This window comes from Nyctibius grandis, chromosome 1 (genome assembly GCF_013368605.1).
Source record: "Nyctibius grandis isolate bNycGra1 chromosome 1, bNycGra1.pri, whole genome shotgun sequence".
Lineage (NCBI taxonomy): Eukaryota > Metazoa > Chordata > Aves > Nyctibiiformes > Nyctibiidae > Nyctibius > Nyctibius grandis.
The window spans coordinates 78,191,921-78,211,745 of NC_090658.1; the positions used below are offsets into that span (position 1 = coordinate 78,191,921).

The 19,825-nt window shown below is 38.6% G+C and overlaps 1 protein-coding gene across 5 annotated transcripts in view; it reads left to right on the top strand.

Annotated features, from left to right (window-relative positions):
* Positions 1-19,825, top strand: part of REV3L (REV3 like, DNA directed polymerase zeta catalytic subunit) — a 135,231-nt gene that overhangs the window by 63,450 nt on the left and 51,956 nt on the right. For 4 of the 5 annotated variants that reach the window (XM_068409845.1, XM_068410022.1, XM_068410103.1 and 1 more), the window contains exons 6-12: positions 7,327-7,421; positions 7,975-8,079; positions 9,041-9,125; positions 9,211-9,359; positions 9,654-9,782; positions 12,384-12,621; positions 16,562-16,701. In XM_068409845.1, the coding sequence (XP_068265946.1) occupies positions 7,327-7,421; positions 7,975-8,079; positions 9,041-9,125; positions 9,211-9,359; positions 9,654-9,782; positions 12,384-12,621; positions 16,562-16,701 (941 nt within the window). The remainder of the gene's footprint in view (positions 1-7,326; positions 7,422-7,974; positions 8,080-9,040; positions 9,126-9,210; positions 9,360-9,653; positions 9,783-12,383; positions 12,622-16,561; positions 16,702-19,825) is intronic. The other variant, XM_068409934.1, reaches the window with a different exon arrangement.

Consider the following 19,825-nt stretch of genomic DNA (forward strand, 5'->3'; position numbering starts at 1 on the left):
CTATATTGATTTCTAGTTTCGTGTGCAATACCAGCACAGTCTCCTCACTTTATCCAATCTTCTTGAGTTCAGTTGAGATGTTTAACTGTTTTGTAAATTGTTCAGCAAAAAATTTTTACTTGCTCTATTTCACCATATGACTGCTATTTCCAGCAGCATTTGGAATTTCTCCTATGTGTCAGTAGTGAACTTCTAAGGTTTTGCTTGTTCTTTATATCAGATATGAAGATCTCATAAATCTTTCCCTACCTTTTGCCTGTACACTTAAGTTCTTAGTTGTTCTTTCAAGAAAAAGCAAAAGGGGAAAATGACAGTCAAATGTTGTTTGAGACCGCAAAATTCCAGGGTTGCTTTGTATTCTTAGTGATTGGGATGTCTGTTTAGACTCATTATCCTTGGTCTTGTGTACATTGAGAATAAATTGTAGAGGTAGTCCGGTGTGTATCTGCCAAGTCCTTGCTGCAAGTGGCAGTTGACAAGTTCTCTGGTTTAACCAGGCAGTGCCAGTGATTTGGCATTTCTTGACTTTGGAGTACAGTATATCAAGTGATTGAAATCTGATGCTGGATGCCTGGTAGGTAGTATGCAAAATACTGTTCAGAAGTTATGTATGTAACATTAGCAGCTTTTTTGCATGGCTAAATGCCAGTGGTGGTTCCTTATTTCAAAAAAAAACGTTTGATAACTATGCCACAGTTTCTTGGTGACTGAACTCACTCTTCAGTACTAGATAGCACCTTGCTGCTCTGCCACTTCTTCAGAACAGTATTTAACCCAGCCATGTCCTCTCTTGCTCCTGGCAAATCTCTGAATTACTAGCTTGCTGCTATAATTAGCATACTGTATTAAGCCAGGGACAGTTTCTTTTAATCTAATTCTAGAGTGATTCTGTTATGAAGTAGACAAATGTCCAAAGCCACTAGTGCCCCAGAATCCCTGATGCTGTAAGGCTTTTAGGTACGATACTTGCCGGCATTATCAGACTGGAACCTACAAAGCCCACCTTAAAATAGGCAGTAGTCATCTGGGCCTGGCAGTGCAATCGCACAGTTTTGACAAGAGGAGTTCTTCGCATGAGACACATTTCTGTTATCCCTCAGGTAGCTGATAATAAATGATGAAACACTTCCTTGAGTTCCAGTGAGAAAACTTTCTGGTAAACATCAGGCTTGGAGTAATCTGCCGGTCAAGTCTACCACTTGGACATGATGTGTTAAAAGCAGAATGATTGGTAGAATGCTTTTGAGAAACAATTTATTTTTTAAATCCTAGATTTCCATCTAAACTAGCATTCAACTGCAAATGGAGAGATCTGACAAATAACACTATTGCACAGTCTAGCAGTTATGTAATGTTAAAGATTTCTACTAGATTTGTGGCTGTCATAATTGCTTTTCTCAGTTGTCAGGATGTATGTGTTTTTATTTAGCCATTTGATTCTTAATAAAATGCATGCATTATTCAAGTCACTGGAACATCCTGCAAACAAAGACACTTTTTCTTCCACGAACAGAATATGGAAAATTATTATGTCAATGTTTAGAGTCCTTATCAGTGTGGTTGAGTGATACCTTTCAGGTTCTCTGTGGAGTTAATTTTTGATCTACTTTCCTCAGTTTAACATTATAAGTACCTGAGATGTGATCATCACAGAACTTGTTTCCCTAGGCTGTCATTAATGTTGATGAATTAAGATACTGACCTTGATGTCTATTATTCAAGGTTTTTGAGGGCTTTGATCTAGCCAACTGTATGTAGTGGACACTTTTAAAATTGTGTATCCATTGTTGCTTTAATTCATCCCCTCAGCATCCGAGGAAGCAAACCTTTCTTTGAGCACAGGTTTCATCCTACATCGTCATCATCAGTAGTAGTAGTAGTAGTAGTAGAATTAGTATTATTAGTAGTATTCTGCCAGTGGATAGTGCCAACAAACTTCTACTTTCTTTAAAAATAAGGGCTACTGCCCTGACTTCTGTTAGTGCAAGTGGCTAGCGACTCACCTTGACAAGGATGTTAGATGCCAAGTTAATGACCTGGTTGTATTGAGAAGAGATTTTTCAAGTCTTATTAAAATCTTACTGTACGTGTCAGTTGTCTTTATTAGTCTGCACATCAGTCTTTGCTGTGTGCAGTTTTGACTAGCAGCACTGCCTTAATCCTGAAAACATTAATGAGAATTATGATCATAAATCCTAAGTTTATTTCAAAAAAGGTCTCTTGTTAGCTCAATGTTTTTAATTTGAATAATATGCCATGTTAATTGGAATACTGTAGTTTTTCACAGAAAGAGTCCTTATAGCTGTTTGATTTAGAGCTTGGGCAAAATGAGCTTTTCTGCTTCTAATCACCCAAATCATTTGAATCTTGGTCAGTTGCAGACAAAGAACGTGCTTCAAATTAATATTATTATGGAAAAAGACTTAAGTTAGAGTGACAACTACCGGTTTGTTTTGAATTCAGCGATGTTGAATTTAGTGTTATTTTTATAGGATAAATCCATATTAGAATCTCTAAATAAATAAGAAATCTGATTATTTGGAAAGCTCTTGACCAATTCTGTCAGTGATACTGATCAGTTCTCAAGACAAATCACCAGCCACACACTTGATGGGGATGTGGAAAACTAAGACATGTTTTTTTGACAAAATGTCCTAACTAGTTAAAGGAAAAACAATAGAAAACTGTCTTTTCATCAGAGGAAAGACAAATGTTTCAGTTAATGGTTTTAGTCATCAAGCAAACTCTTCAGATATAGGTCGCTAACACTGAAAATGTATTTTGTCTTAAACCTTTAAAGAATTTTCTTTCTTTCTTTCTTTCTTTCTCTGTCTCTCAGAGCTTTGCTGTTGTATCTACCAAACAAGTCAAAGACAGATCTTGACCAGATTTCTGGTCATTTACATGTGTCATTTAGGAAAGGAAAGTATTAAAACCAGAAACTCTTCTGATACCAATGACCGTTGTGTATTGTGGTCCCTTTTCACTTGTTCCCGGAAGCGCTTTGATTTCATGAAGGGAGCAGACAGAATTTTTGTGGCCTCCTTCCTCATTCTTGTTTCCCAGTAATCTTGCAGTTCTTTCTTATTATGTGATCAAAATGCAAGTTTCAGCTTGCCTGCAGTTCCTCTCGCCTGCCGTGCAGGCAGGCTCTGGTTGAATGCTTTGATGAATATGAGCATCCAAAGTGTGCGACGTGAAAAGTATGCATTTTGATGATATTATGGACTTGTCTCTCAGCTGATGGCGTGACTGGGAAGGGAGGGGAGTGATGGCAATTGATTGTCCTTAAAGTGTTCATTAGGGCATGGGTAGTCTACTTCTGCTAAAAGCCTGAGCTGCTTTGGCTTAGGAGTTTTATGATCTGCTCTCTTAATTCTCACAAAAACTCTGAAACAGTACTGCTGACTTGGAGGTACTAATAATCATTTATTAATGCATAGCATCTTACAGTTGTTAATGAATTCTACGTGATAAGTGCTTCACAACTTCTGCCAGACTACTTTTGGATGTTTAGAATAAAGAAATATCCTGCTCTGCCTTCTTTTGCTGTAACAGAGTGAAACATACATTTACATACAGAGTGAAAAATACATTTACTGTATTAATGCAGCCACAAAGTATGACATCACAAATTTTAAAGTATGGCTGCCAATAAATTATTCTGGAAACTTTGTTTTCTCTGCTTTTAAACTATATGCTTTCAAAATGCTAAGTTTCAGGCAATTTCTAAAATTGACTTTCAGGATGCTTATTCCTTTTTTCTTATCCCTCACTCCATTAAACAACCAATTGCTGAGACTTCTGGTTTGTTTCTCAGTTTCATATTATGTATAACACAGTATTTTACTTTCCAGTAAAAGTTCCACTATTCTAATGTGATACAGGAGGAGAGCAAAGATGATTCTTGAAAGCTGAGTCTGCTGTAGAGAGGTTGAGGTTATCACAGTGAACCCTGTCAGCCTTACATTGGGGAATATTTCTTTCTTACCCCAGAAGTCGAGTTAAGCATCAGCTGAGCAATTGAACTACTAATACAAATTGAACTTTGTATTACTGTGATATATAGAAAGAGCCAATGACCAAATAACAAGATCTCCTTTTAGTCCTCTCTATCTTTTCCCTTATAAGTGCCAATAAATAGATATTCTAGGACTGGTTTAATTTCTACTTACGTTTCTAATACTGTATTTCTGTCTTATCCAGTTCTTTGCCTACACAGTTAAGCTAACAAGCTGTAAGTTTACTAGGGTTTTTTATCACCACTGGAGATTTAAAATAAAAAAGCTGGGCTTTTTCAGAACTTCACTCTTTTATGGTTAAAAATAATTTTCTGATTTCCTTGTAAGCTCTCAAGTGTTATCTCTAACAATGCAGGAAGCTATTTCTGCATTATGCAAAATGCAGTTGGTATTCCAGTTGACTGACATTATTTCTTCATGGGTGGACAAATAGATACAGACATAATAAAGTAGTTACAGCCTAACAATTTTGGTTTTCTCTGTGCATGATACTGTCACCTAACAGTTCTACAAAGCAAAGTATTTGTTTTCCAGTGCCTTTCTTAATCTTTATGAAGTACATAATCTATTCTGGACTTAATAAATAATTCTTGCTTTTGTAATCACAAATGAATGGGTTTGGTATTTTAAACTAAGTCATATGGAACATGGATATACTTCAGAAATATTAGATCTCCATTTACTGACAGAACTGGACGGCAGTCAATAAAAGGTCACATTGTGTTATCCCTTCAGATAAGTAGTCCTCTTAATTTGTTCTGTTTTGTGTCCCCCTCCTGCCTTTCTTCTTTTGGAGATAATATCTCAGCCTTTGCCCTTTGGGCAGTAGGACCTCAGTTTGTGGAAGAAAGGTTTATTCTTTTGGGGGAAGCAAGGAAAGCTGAGGGCCAGGAGCAAGTGAGATGGGAGAAAGGTTGCACCCATTTTTGTTGCACTCCTTTGTTCTGTGCTTCAGAAAGTGTGGCCAGCAGGACTAGGGAAGTGATCATCCCCCTGTACTCGGCACTGGTGAGGCCGCACCTTGAATACTGTGTTCAGTTTTGGGCCCCTCACTACAACAAAGACATTGAGGTGCTGGAAAGAGTCCAGAGGAGGGCAACGGAGCTGGTGAAGGGTCTGGAGTACAAGTCTTATGAGGAGCAGTTGAGGGAAGTGGGGTTGTTTAGCCTGGAGAAAAGGAGGCTGACGGGAGACCTTATCGCTGTATACAAGCACCTGAAAGGAGGTTTTAGTGAGGTAGGTGCTAGTCTCTTCTCTCAGGTAACAAGTGATAAGACAAGAGGAAATGGCCTCAAGTTGTGCCAGGGGAGGTTTGGATTGGATATCGGGAAAAATTTCTTCACAGAAAGCGTTATCAAGCACTGGAACAGGCTGCCCAGGGAAGTGGTGGAGTCACCATCCCTGGAGGTATTTAAAAGACATGTAGATGTGGTGCCTAGCGATATTGTTTAGTGGTTGACTTGGCAGTGCTAGGTTAATGGTTGGACTTGATGATCTTAACTGTCCTTTCCCACCAAGACGATTCTCTGATTCACTTACAGCATAGATTGTTTGCATGGGCTGAGTGTCTCAGGAGTTCTGGTGTGATGGTAAAGCAGTAGACCACTGAAGCTGCAATGAAAGCAGCCCTTTACCTTCTGTTTGGATTCACGTTGTTCAAACCAGTTTAATTTCTGCAGTGCATTTAAAGAACCTCTTGGGCATCTGCTGCTTCAAAGTCAGGAAAAGAATTTTAGAGCTTTTTTGCAGGAGGCGTCTTGGCAGTTTTAACTAGCTCTCTACTGAGCAAATCTACACCCTTTGCCCGTGGATAGCCCTCTTAAGGAAGAGCACATGTCTGAACTAGTCCTAACTTCATGTAATGTATAGTTTGCTGATGGTCTGTACCATAGACCTCTGCAAAATGAATTTAGAAGTAAATATTTTTCTCTTCTAGAATATTACAGATTGAGAATGTGATGAAGGAGTCAGGGTTTTTTTTTTTTTCTTGGCATGCTATCTTTTCTCTTGATAATAAATATGATGCCCTGAAGCCTTTTAGAAATTCGGGATAGTTTTTTGGTTGAGTTCTGTGATGTTTTCTGAGAAGTCATTAGATTTTTGCTCTTACAACATAAGCGAAGCAGGTTGATTTGACATTTTTTTCAGAATTAATATTTCTAGATCGTTAAATACTTAATTTTCAGAGAAGGTGTCGGGGATATCCAGCTTTTAGTTACATCATCTACTACCTCCTTGCACTATAGTGACTTCTATTCAAAGCTTATAGAGAGCATTGAAAATATTAATGAATTGTATCTTATATTCCATGCAGAGATTTTTGAGGCTCTGTGTATGTCAGGGAATGTAGAAATACAAGTAGATGTTGTAAGTCACCAGTTACCAGTTACCAGTTACCAGTTAAGTTAACCTAGGCAAAGAGTTCTAAACATTAACATATTTTAACTGAAGAATAGCATATTTTAACCATGGGGAGCTTTGAGGGGATTTTCTGTGTTTCCCTAAAAAATTTTGAAAAGGGTAAACAGACTTCCACATAAACCTTGGAGAAGGTTTCTCTTTCTTAGCTTCTTCCATGGACTCCTTAAAATTAGTTCACTGACAGCAACAGGTGGAAGGCCACTGACCTTAGCAGATCTGAAAAGGCACAGCAGGAAGATGATCAGATCATTATACAATGAGCTTGAATCTTTCCAGTATTTTATGTCTTTACCAAGCCAGTTATCCTTAGTTCTGCTCGTGTTTGGGATGCTAATACCCTGTTTATATTCACTAGGCTACCCATAAGCCCCCAAAATAAATTTAAAAAATCAGAAAAATAAAACATTTTTTGCTTCGCTTCCCTTAGCTGGAAATGTTAAAATGTTTTGCATTGCTCTGAACTGTGAATGAGAGAGAAAAATGCATGCCACTGTGTTCTCTGGGCGCAAGATTATGAGAATGCGGATGGTCCTATTGGCTGAGAGTTCTATAGAACATTTCAACTTGTATTTGAGGAGGAGAACGTTATTGTAGTTGCTGTAGTATTTGGAGTTGTTTACCACTTCTTTCTCTTCTCCCCGCAAAAGAAAAAGCTAATCCCTTTAAGTTGAAGATACACATTTCTCATCTAATTAGATCTGGATATGACTGTTAATTTAAGGACTTGCAGGTGAGGATGAGAACTGGTAATTCTGTATTCAGGTGCTCACCCCCATTCCCCCTGAAATATTTTAGATGTTAGTCCAGTTAGAAAACAGTGATGATGCATGTTTCAAAATCAACATATTGATAAAATTAACCTGTAGTATTTGTGTTGTTGCAGCTCTTTAATGTTGAAAGGTGTTGAGCCACAAAGTACCTGTGAATTGGAGGTGGATGCAGTAGCTGCTGACATTTTAAATCAACTGGATATTGAAGGTGAAGTGGTAATAACTTTCCATGTAAAATGTTTTAGGACGGGAACTATATTGTCATCTTTTTTTGAGGTTCAGCTTAGTTAAGCTACAATCCAGATTTCAGTGCTAGTGAATTGTTGATACACAAATTTATAAGTTTATCAAAAAAATAAAAATTGAATGAACTCTGGAAGAAAACAGGTTGTAAGAATAGCCTGTTGTCAGAGCAATAGAAAGAGATTTTTGTTAATGCATAACAGAAGGTTACAGACCTGTAAGGAAAGTAAGTGAAATGTCAACATCAAGTATGCGTATGTGTATGTACATACATCTATACATACATACGCATACTTGGTGAGAAGACCAGCAAAAGCCAAAGATCTGGAAAACAAATAAAGTTACACCTTAACTTTTACGTAACACTCAATCCTAGAGCAAGGCAAGAATTACAATTAAAAAATAGCATGTTAGAATGACAAAAGAGTTGGAAGAAAAGTGTCCAAAACTAATTTGGAGGGAAGAATGCTTTTCATCGCATTTACGGACTTCCCTTCATGTATTATTGCGTATTTCAGCCCAGATTGGCAGGAACCCTGGTTTGCAAGCGATATGGGAAGATGAAAAGCAGCGACGGAGACAGAAATGTGAATCTTCTCAGATTAAGCCACCTGAGTCACAAGGTAAAAGAAAAAAAAAAAAGTGTGCAGCTGTTTATCAAAAACTGTGAATGTGAAGCAAGCAGGAGGCAGAATTTAAAACAGTATTTCAAGTTTTAGGGCTTTTTAGATGTATTGTTTTTTCAGTTCTAAGCTTACTGAATGCCCAGTATGTGTATTCCAATTTTAAAAGCAAGATACATAATCTTGCCTAAAAACGCCTTGATTCAGCTAGCTGCAAAGCATTCTAGGCAGAATGAATGATAATGATAGTTAAGACTGGATGCTTTATGATGGAAAGCTTTTAAATGTTTAAGTACTGGCAAAATTAAATCTCTTATCCTGAAGCTTTCTGTGGTAGCTTATGCACAAGGGCAGTTCCTTTGAAATTCTGTGGAATTATAGCTGAGGTGATGTTAGATGAAAATTCTAAAAGGATGGACAAATCCCTGTATTTTTATGTAAAATTCATTCCAAAGGGAAGACCGTGTTCTGCAAATTAATTGCATCATGAACAGAGCTATTCTCTGTAGAACCTAGGCCATTTCTTTTAAAATATGAATGATATTTGGCAAGTAAGCCAGAGGATTGCAAGAAGGAAAGCGGCAGGTTCCTGGCTAAGGCAGACTGCTTTCTGACTGTGGTTTTTTCCTGTGTTTCTGTGTAATGTTATTCAGGCTGCACAAACCAGACTTTTCAAAATTGTTCACTGATTGTTCTTTTCCTGGATGCTCACCTTGTTGTAATTGCAACATGATTTGTAAATGCTGTTGAAGCTCAAAGTTGCAAATGAGATCAATGGGAGTATGTGAAGTATTTTAAAGTATTTAAATACACTTGAAAAATCAACCCTCAATTTTGGCACTTAAAATTAGCGAATGCTTCAACTTTGAGCCATTTCCTAACAGAATTAGTAATTTTAGTTGCTCTGTGTGTTGAGAGGTCAAAGTAACACTGAATAACAAATATTTTTTAAATTTTAAAGACCGTGGATTTGTGCCAGCAACAGAGAGTGAAAATTTTTTTCAGAAGAGACTTAAAGAAATCCTCAAGCAAAATGACTTCTCTGTGTAAGTGTTTAGCCATTTGCCATAAAGTACAGTATTCTGTGCAAACCTTTAATATGCATTTAAAAATTGGTTTTCAATTAACTAGAACGTTGTCAGGATCAGTGGACTACAGTAATGGATCAGAGGAGTTCTCTGCTGAGCTAACACTACATTCTGAGGTACTTTCTCGTGAAGCCTTTCAGTGTACGCCAGCTAATATGGTAGAAGTGCATAAAGATAAAAAGATGAACAAAGGTGAGTATTTTTAATAGCATAATTGTTTAGACATAAATCTATGTCATGCTTTGGCTGTTTATACTATTAGCAGAAGTAAGCCAAGGAAGATCTGATTGTCAGTTATGAAAAAATGAAGAGTAGTTTTGCTTTTATTATCATCATTGTCAGAGTAAGCCTTTTTAAAATTGCCATAGCAAATAATGGAAACATACTTGAATAGTAAAATCCATTTTAAAGTGGCTTGCTTTCATAATGTATTCATGCCTGTGACTCTGAAGTTTTATACTTTTGCTTTTTGTTTTTCTTTTAAAGAATCCAATAGGATGCATACTGATAAAGAAGAGGAAGCACTTATTAATGAAGAAGCAATTTTAAACATTGTGGAGAATAGTCAGAGCTTTCAGCCCTTGTCTCAAAGACTGAGTCAGGCTACAGTTTTTAGTGAGTATGACTGGAATGTCTTTTCTCCCAGGCTATTTTATTGTTCCATGGTCTTTGTTGTGTTCCCTTACATTACCAGTCATGATAGAAAGTAGTTTACCTCAGGGAGTTTGTCAAGCAGATTGAGACTTCACAAACACACACCCTACCACCACCACCAAAACCACCACCTTATATTTTCTAAAAGTGTCACCAGGATAGTGTATTTGTAGAGGCTACTGTGCTTTACTAGTTCACTAAGCCTGTCCTCTTGCCAGATCAGCTCAGTGCAGTCTCCTATGGGTATTGCTTTTATGCTCCTAGGGTTATAGGACTCGGTCTATCAGAATAAAGAGGATTTTGACTGTCTGTCCATGATATTCTTGCAGTTACTGCATCTTTCTTACAGTTATGGTAGAGAACATGCTCATGGGCTGTCTTTAGAAGCTCAGCTCTCTGGAGATACTGGGTGATAGTAGGCTGATAATGAGAGCCAAGTTGCAGCAGAGCATTTCCCAAAATTTATGGATACAAAAGAATGGTTGAAGGCAAAGAAACAAGAAGTAAAAGAGGAGGAGAAAAACCATGACAGGAAACAAATGTGGATGTGATGAGGGGGAAACAACAATAAAATACCACAACAAAGGAACTTGTATGAAAAGCTACTTCAGGTAGAAATAGTTGAAATACCCTAGAGGAGATGAAAAGCACATAGTTCATACTATCTCTATGTACATTCTTAAGTAAATATAAGGTATAATGTTAATATGCACTGAAGTTAATACTAGAAAGTTTAGAAGGGGGACAAAAATATCTAAAACCCATAGTCTCCAGTGCTTTTGATACATACATGGTGTGAATATGTGCATGGGCAACAATATATGTCTATGGGTAATACAATAAACAATCTTTTCATGCAAAGAAAGGAGGAGTAGATGGAGCAAAATTAAGAGTGTTTTTCAGTGCTGTTTTATTTTGCAGAAAGTAGGCAAGATTTTGGTTATGGAAGTGTTTTAGGCAAGGATGTGGATTTATCGAGAGAAGTGTAAGTAAAGAAGTTATGTGGGAGCTGGCAAACATGAGCATTGATTTATCTTTTTTCTTTGAGTGAGAAGGTTGTGCTGAGAGGATGAGAAGTGGCTAAAATATAGGATACGTCTTATGACTATGCATGTGAATTGCTCAACCAAATAGGAGTGTTGAAAGGGTCTGTTTTTTCCAGTGGCTAGGGAATCAAATGGAGATTTTATGACTTTCTTTCTTTTTTTTGTCCTTCTTTTTCTTTTTCTTCTTCTTATCATGGGGCTACCAATGCTGGTGTCCTGTGTCACCATGAGTAACATGCTGCATCTTTGGGTCTCTTACGCTCTTTCATAGCATGGACTAGTCTTTACTATGCTTTTGTAGAGTCATAGTGTCACAGGGGCTGTGAAGCGCACTACTGCTGCTGCTGCTGCTGCTAAGTACACAACAAGGTTTATATTAATGGGAAGCAAAGGTTGGAGTTTAGTGATGGACCTCACAAAGGGCAAAGGAGACAAGAACGGAAAGTACAACTGAAAGTGGGTTAATTCAGAACTCTGGCAAAGGGGATGGTTTCCATTCTAACCAGTTGCATGGTTTCTTGTGAAGCCTTTGTAAAATACGGAAAATACCTTCCTCACCGATGTTGAGACCTATTTTATATGATTCTCAGGATGATTGTAAATTATATGATATTTCCTGAGGAAGGAAAGTAGAGATTGTAGTTCTTCAGCCAGAGGAGAAGGAGAGAAAAGTAACAAAGATGCCTGGTAGAGTGGAGATCATAAATTGGTTATGAGGTCAGATGAAAGGTAAGCAAAAGGAGAGTGAGAAAAAATTGTGACTTGGAAGGATGTTTAAAAAATAAAATCAAAGAATGAGAAGGCAAGTGCATGAGTTAGTGTAAGCTTGAGTCAAATAAAGGGAAATAAAAAATGAAATTTAAGGGAGGAGTGAAATCAGGTAAACTTTCAGTATTTAAAGGAACCTAGCAAGAGAATAGGTTATAGTGAAAAGAAAAGGGATGTGAAGTTAAGCATTATAGTAAAGGACAGAAGGTAAGAAGAACTAGTTGGTCAAAATCAGCATCACCTCTCATGAGATGCAGTGATTGAAGTTCTTCCCAGTGATACAGAGAGAAGTGTCCAACAGAGTTAATGCAGCTGTTGAAATGGTGAGAGCAAGAGAAGGCAGTGATGCTTCAGAAGCTGGCACTCGAGCTGAAATAGAAGAGGAGAGTGAGGTTTTACTGAACTTGAGGAGGTAATGGCTGGGGGGGGGATGGTGGAGAGAGGTGTGCTTACACTAAATCTACTACAATCAGAAGAGGAGGGCAGAAATAAAAAAAGAAGGTTGTCAAGATTCTAGATAAAGAGCTAGAAAAGATAACAAATCATAAAACTTGAAAAAATAAGATATGGGAAGAGCTTTGCTTCTGTAGCCTGCCATGCTTTAGACAGTAATGAACTACTAGATTTCAAAATCTTGAGGGTTTTTTTGGTTTTGGTTGGTTGGTTTTGTTTTTTACTGGTAGACTATAACCAGTCATTTACAAGTAGAACAAAATACGAATTCTACTTGTATGGGCTTTTTCTGCAGTGGACAGTAGTGCTGATGAGGCCATAATTGATCTGTTGGCTGGATTGGAGAATGATGGATATCAGATGGGACATCACAAAACACTCTCTCACCATCGTTCTCGTGGAAGCTGTCGAAATTCTCAGAACAGTGATGATGAAGAAAATGAGCCACAGTGTGAGAAAGAAGAAATGGAACTTAGCTTGTTGATGTCCCAAAGGTGGGACAGTAGCATTGAAGAGCCTGGGCCCAAAAGAAGGTATATATGTGATTTTCTTTTCTCAATGTGTTCTTTTTTACCAGATCCTTCCTCCCTCTCACCCTGTCTTCAAGTGTGCTATGAGCCCAGTGAGCTGTAAAGAGGTCTCTGTTGGCAGCATTGGAAAAATCTATGCAGATCTTGGGATAGAATGCAGTTGTTCAGATGATGCTGTGAGTCAGTCTTATATGGAAATAAAGATTAAATGTTTAGGTTTGGCTAGACCTAAGCTTCTAGTCTGCTGTTTGAGGGAAATTTGAGTAGGTTTTTTGTCCTACAAGTCTGAATACAAAAACTGTAGTTGTAACCTCCTTTTAAGGTCACACCTTGGATGTAGTACAAATGTTAAGTTGTATCTTGTACATCTGGTGTGCCTGTACCTTTTACTGAAGTGAATATTTAAGAAGTACTCTTGTGAAGACTGACCTAGAAGCCTGAGAAAAACACCCGTTTGTTTCCATGTTCAAAGCTTAAATCGAAACGTGAATGTTGCTCACTCTCCTGGACTGCTAAAGGTCAGCAGCTTGAATATTTTTAAGGTCAAGATTCTTGGAACACCTTCTCAGGTTGTAATGACCTTTTGTACAGTCTTCACTGACAGGCATTGAAAGAAGCTGTATCCATTTTCTCTTCACCCCTGCTTTGGGCACCAGACCTGGTATTTATAATTCTATTTGAAAGATGAGAGACTTCATAGACATATTTAGATTTTTTTTTTCATCAGAAATAATAATTATAGTGTGGCTCAAGAGAGCAAGAGAGTCATGGAAATATTTATCTTTTCTTTCCTGAAGACATTTAGAAAAGTTGTAACAGAATCAGAAGTTAGATCATTAGTGTCCTAGTTCCAAAGATAATTTACCTGTAAAGCTGCTTTTCCTACCTGACCTTTGATTTTCTTTGATTTTTTCCCTCACAGTAGTCTGAAAAGTTGGAATTTCCATCTAAAACACTTAACTTTAATCTTCAGTTTAGTAGTACTTTCTGTGTAAAACCAGCCTATATCTTGCGGAATTTATTAGCTCAGGCACAGCTATGTATGGCCACGACTGTACAACTTCTGGAGGCAGGTAGGATCCTGAATCTTATTGCTTTTATGCAATAAAGAATCCTATTTAAAAACTTATCAGACTTGATGAGCTGGCTGACTAATAACTCGCTCATATATGCCTACATCTGAATCCCAGACAGAAAGCACGAGGGGAATGTACATACCAGGTGCCTCCACGGGGAGTCAGCTCATGTTCAGAGGGAATTACAAGCTTTGCTTCAGTGTGATTTCTGCAGAATTTGGACTGACTTCAGAAGAGGCCATGAGTATCTCTGCCCCCTGCATGATTCTGCTCATGCACAAAGAACCAGTTTGAGTCTGACGATGGATCCAGCCTTTTTCTGCTCAGGCTCATTCTGTCTGTACTGCTTCCTAATGCATCCTACCGTATCCATACTATCACACTTCTGTTATTGGGTATTCACCAATCTTCCATTATATAAAAAAATATATTGAGATAATGAGGAGTAACAACACCCTACTGACTGAATTAAATGGCTTGGGTTTAATTTGTGCTGAACTGGAGCAAAAAGCTTATCAAGACTTGGACTGGTTCATGTGTGGTGGTATCATGCTGTGTTAGGCAAATTTTCCTGGAATCTAAACTGATGGGCTTGAATGTGGAGGGATCTAAGTTGTTATCTGCAGAAGTTGTCTCCAGCCTGACTGGGTTTACTGAAGTGGACAAAAGATTTGCTTCATGCACAGGATTATCACATAATTCAGGTTGGAAGAAACATCTAAATGCTGTATAGTCCAGTGCCCTGCTCAAAGCAGCTTTGGATAGATCAGTTGCTCAGGGCATTATCTGGTCAAGGGCTGAGTATTTCCAAAGACAGAGATTGCATAGCCTATGGGCAACTGTTCCAGTGTTTGAACGCCCTCATAATAAAGAATGTTTTCCTTGTACATAATGTTCCCTGAGGCAGCCCTGTGCCCATTGCCCTTTTCACATCACCGCGCACCTCTGAATCTGGTTTCATCTTCTTTATATCCACCCATTGGATACTTGACAAGTGCAACAAGATCTCCTCTTAGTTTTTTCTCAAGGCCGAATAAATCCTGTTCCCTTAGCCTCTCCTTATACATCATGTGCTCCAGCCCCCAGTCACCCTGGTGCTCCTCACCTGGATTTGCTCCAGTTTGTCAGTGTCTGTCTTGTAGTAGGATGCCCAAAACTGAGCACAGTACTCCAGATGCAGCCTCACAACTACCAGAACTAGCTACAGTCTTGCAATCACAGCCCAAGATGCAACTGGCCGCCTTTGCTACAAAGGCACACTGCACACTATCAGGTTCAACTGGTTGTCCACCAGCGATTTTGCATCCTGTTCCACAAAGCCACTTCCTAGCCAGCTCTCTCCCTGCCTGTAGCAGTGCATGGGGTTATTTCATCCCATTTGTGGGACATTTGGATTTGTCTTTTTTAAAGTCCATGAGGTTCCTGTTAGCTCATTCCCCACACTGTTGAGATCCCTCAGAATAGCGGCCCTACTCTCTAGAGTATTGATTGCTTTTCCCAGTTTGAGATTCATTTGCATATAGAGCTGAGTGTCTTTTGCCGTGTACTTTTCCATGTTTTGGGAAGGGAACATAGAACAGGAAGAATTAAGCTCACTTAGGGCTTGGCCACTCTGTACCTAGCGGTGCTTGTTAGTTGGGTCTCTCTTCCAAGTCATGCTGCTTCCAGACTTGAGTTAGGCTGGAAATCGTATAGCCATTTTTGAACCTGTTGTTCCTGAGCTAATAAGCAAGGCTTGATCTAAGTTGGCTCAGTGCTGAGCACATTCAGATGTCTGTGGTGTTATGATACGTGTAATTCATGCTCTGGTCAAACTCCACAGATAAGAGTTCTTTAGAAGTAGACTGTATTTAGGTTATTGTGGATTTTCCTTCCTGTAACTTCAAAACCTTTGTATTTTATACCTTTTAAGGTACTACACAATAACATTTCGATATATCAAGCTGCTAGGATAGATTATCTTGAAAACAAACAAACAAACAAACAAAACAAACACACAAACCCAAACCTCAGTTCCTTAATATTTATTTGGATTTTTCTCTTGTAGCCACGAATAGCTTATTTCTATGAAGAATTATGTCCATCTCATACTTTATTTTAAAGAAGAAATCACATTCTGAAGTGCTTCTAGAGTTGTAATATACTGGAGGGTTTGTTTATTTGGTTTATATAGTTGTTTCTTTTTTTCCCCATATAAAGCCATGCCACCTTAAAAACCTGAAAAATTTGTAGAAGCTTTTCTTTGTAGATTTACTTCTTTTTTCTTTTTCCCAGGAGATTTATGACTGTAAAAATGGCAGTGTTAGAGCAGTTAACTTAGTAAAAGCAACTTAAGTATTAGCAACAGCAACATCAGAATTCTCAAGGAAGGATGGAAACAAACATTGGTTTGGTGGTTGTGCTTTAGTTAAGCCTGCCAAGAGAGAGAATTGTTATAATACAGTAAAGACTCCTTTAAAAAGGGAGTAAATATCTGTTTGCTAAGAGGTAAACTGAAATAATTTTGCATAGTTGATTGTCTTCAAATTTCAAGCACCTTCAAGCAATGAAATTAAATTTCAGTAAAATTGAAATAAAATTAAGCATCTAAATGACTTCTGTTTAACTTCTTAAGCTAGTGAATCCTGCTGGTTTTGTCTGTAGTTTTTAAATGGTTGGATACCACTGTTGCCTCTTAAAATAGTAACATTGGATAACATTTTTAGTTTCTAGGTGAGAAATGTAACAATTTTTTTGTTTGTTTCCCTTTGCTCCCCCAAATTACACAACTATACAGCACCACACCCCTTTGATTTTGAGGTTCCCTGTGGCTGTTGGTATTTTCTGAGAAGTATTGTGCATTAATTAGTTCTTTCATTTTTCTCTAGGTCAGCTGGCAAAACTATGCATCGAAGTTCAACAGAAGAGGATTCATCTTCAGAGGAAGAAATGGAGTGGAGTGGTAACAATACACTCCTAACTAATCTCTCTATACCTCAGTTAGATGGGACTGCAGATGAAAATGGTGGTAAGTAAACAGAAAAACAGCTTTGGAAATTGAATTGTTACCTGGGTCTTAGTTAATTTTCAGATCAATTGGCTAATTTTCAAAAGTGCCAAACTGTTTTCGGTTCTTGTTTCAATTGGAAGGAAATGCTTTCAACAGATTGCAGAAACAGGCCCTTAACATCCTCCTCATAAACCAACACTATTTTAATCTCAATACTCTCTACAAATTACCAGAATCTGCTTTTCCTATTGTATTAATGATCCAAAAAAGGGCATTGTTTAATTAGCTTTATGGAAAAGATAGTTACCTTGTTGCAAGGGATATTTTTCTGTTACTATTTGATATGCAAATATGGTGTTAAAATTAATGATTCTTTAGGATCATTTATCTTGTTAGGATTTCATTGTAAATAGTAAATGTATTATTGTGTAAATTTAGATGGTTCTTTGCTTTGCGAGTATTTGCCACTCGTGCTAAAATACAGCGAGCCTTTGCTTGAACCTATGTTTCATTCAGCAGATTGCATGTTCACATCTTGGGATTACATGAGTTAAAACTATGCAGTGGCAAAGCTGGTGCATAAGAAACTGCCTTTCAAAATCTATAAAAAATTAATTTTGTAGAGATATCTCTTGCCATCTTTTTATAACTTGCTGTCTTTGATCAAATAACCTTAGTTAATAGAATGCAAGCTTTGAGGTTAGGCAAATCACAGAATCACAGAATCACAGAATGTTAGGGATTGGAAGGGACCTCGAAAGATCATCTAGTCCAATCCCCCTGCCGGGGCAGGATTGCCTAGACCATATCACACAGGAACGCGTCCAGGCGGGTTTTGAATGTCTCCAGAGAAGGAGACTCCACAACCTCTCTGGGCAGCCTGTTCCAGTGTTCAGTCACCCTTACAGTAAAGAAGTTTTTCCTCAAATTTAAGTGGAACCTCCTGTGCTCCAGCTTGCACCCATTGCCCCTTGTCCTGTCAAGGGATGTCACTGAGAAGAGCCTGGCTCCATCCTCTTGACACTTGCCCTTTACATATTTAGAAACATTAATGAGGTCCCCCCTCAGTCTCCTCTTCTCTAAGCTAAAGAGACCCAGCTCCCTCAGCCTCTCCTCATAAGGGAGATGTTCCACCCCCTTAATCATCTTCGTGGCTCTGCGCTGGACTCTCTCTAGCAGTTCCCTGTCCTTCTTGAACTGAGGGGCCCAGAACTGGACACAATATTCCAGATGCGGCCTCACCAGGGCAGAGTAGAGGGGGAGGAGAACCTCTCTCGACCTGCTGACCACACCCCTTCTAATACACCCCAGGATGCCATTGGCCTTCTTGGCCACAAGGGCACACTGCTGGCTCATGGTCATCCTGTTGTCCACTAGGACCCCCAGGTCCCTTTCCCCTACGCTGCTCTCCAACAGCTCTGTCCCCAACTTGTACTGGTACATGGGGTTGTTCTTGCCCAGATGCAGGACTCTACACTTGCCCTTGTTATATTTCATTAAATTTCTCCCCGCCCAACTCTCCAGCCTGTCCAGGTCTCTCTGAATGGCTGCGCAGCCTTCCGGTGTGTCAGCCACTCCTCCCAGTTTTGTGTCATCAGCGAACTTGCTGACAGCGCACTCTAATCCCTCATCCAAGTCATTAATGAATATATTGAATAGAACTGGTCCCAGAACCGACCCTTGCGGAACTCCGCTAGACACAGACCTCCAACTGGACTCTGTCCCGCTGACCACTACTCTCTGGCTTCTTTCCTTCATCCAGTTCACAATCCACCTCACTACCCGATCATCCAGACCACACTTCCTCAGTTTAGCTGCGAGGATGCTGTGGGAGACCGTGTCAAACGCTTTACTGAAATCGAGATAGACCACATCCACAGCTTTACCATCATCTATCCACCGGGTAACATCCTCATAAAAGGCTATCAAGTTGGTTGAGCAAGACTTCCCGTTGGTGAAGCCATGTTGACTGCCCCTAATGATCCCCCTATCCTTGATGTGCCTAGAGACAGCACCAAGAACAAGTTGCTCCATCACCTTTCCGGGGATGGAGGTGAGGCTGACCGGTCTATAGTTACCCGGGTCCTCCTTCTTGCCCTTTTTCAAGACTGGAGTGACATTCGCTTTCCTCCAGTCCTCAGGCACCTCTCCTGTTGCCCATGACTTAGCAAAGATGATGGAGAGTGGCCTAGCAATGACTTCCGCCAGCTCCCTCAGCACCCGCGGGTGCATCCCATCAGGGCCCATGGATTTATGGACATCCAGGTTGCTTAATTGGTCCCTGACCCAGCCCTCATCAACCAAGACAGATTCCTCCTCTATCCTGACTTCTTCTGAGGTCATATGTAAATATTGAGGTCAAATATGTAAATATTATTATTTGTTTCATTAGGCAATCTACATATTTTCACATTTATAAAATTCTGTTGAGCAAAACAATGTAAAATGTATGGATCTTATGGGGAAAAATATATATCTCTAGCCAGGGTTTTCTCAGGTTCTTTTCTTCTTGGTCTAATCAATGGTAGTTGTTCTTTGTTTAGAAATGTTGTATTAAGTCATATTTTACTGCCTTTAAAATTTGAAATTTGTGGTTAACATCACTTTGTACAGAAGCTTCTTTCTTAATCCATAGTACGAACTGGTTAATGTAAAATCTTGTTTATGCTCATGCATGTACCTAATTTCCTATTGTTGCATTTGCTCTTCTTGGCAGGAATGTAATGCTTTACAAAATTTCTGTATTAGTTTGTGTCTCTTGAAGCTGTTTGACAAAAATAACAAATATATATTAGGATATGAAATACATAAGTCTTAATAAATCTTTTAGCAATTCTGTATTAGAAAAAGTGAGCTATATGATCTTATTACATAGTCAACCACAGCCATTCTTTTGTGTTCACTGTTTAAAGCATAAGTTGCTTTTTCCTTTGCTTTTATAGGTATAATGGTAGGGTTCATACATGGCTTGTACTACTAATATGATTTGGTTTTGCAAAATATACAATTGTAATTTCCTTATTTGCAGTACTTTGTAATTTAATGTAAAAAGGGATGCTTCTGGCTAATGAGACTGTATCTTAAATCATTGTTTAAATTTTAGGATATTTTAAGTATATGAAATATCACATGCAGAAGAAGA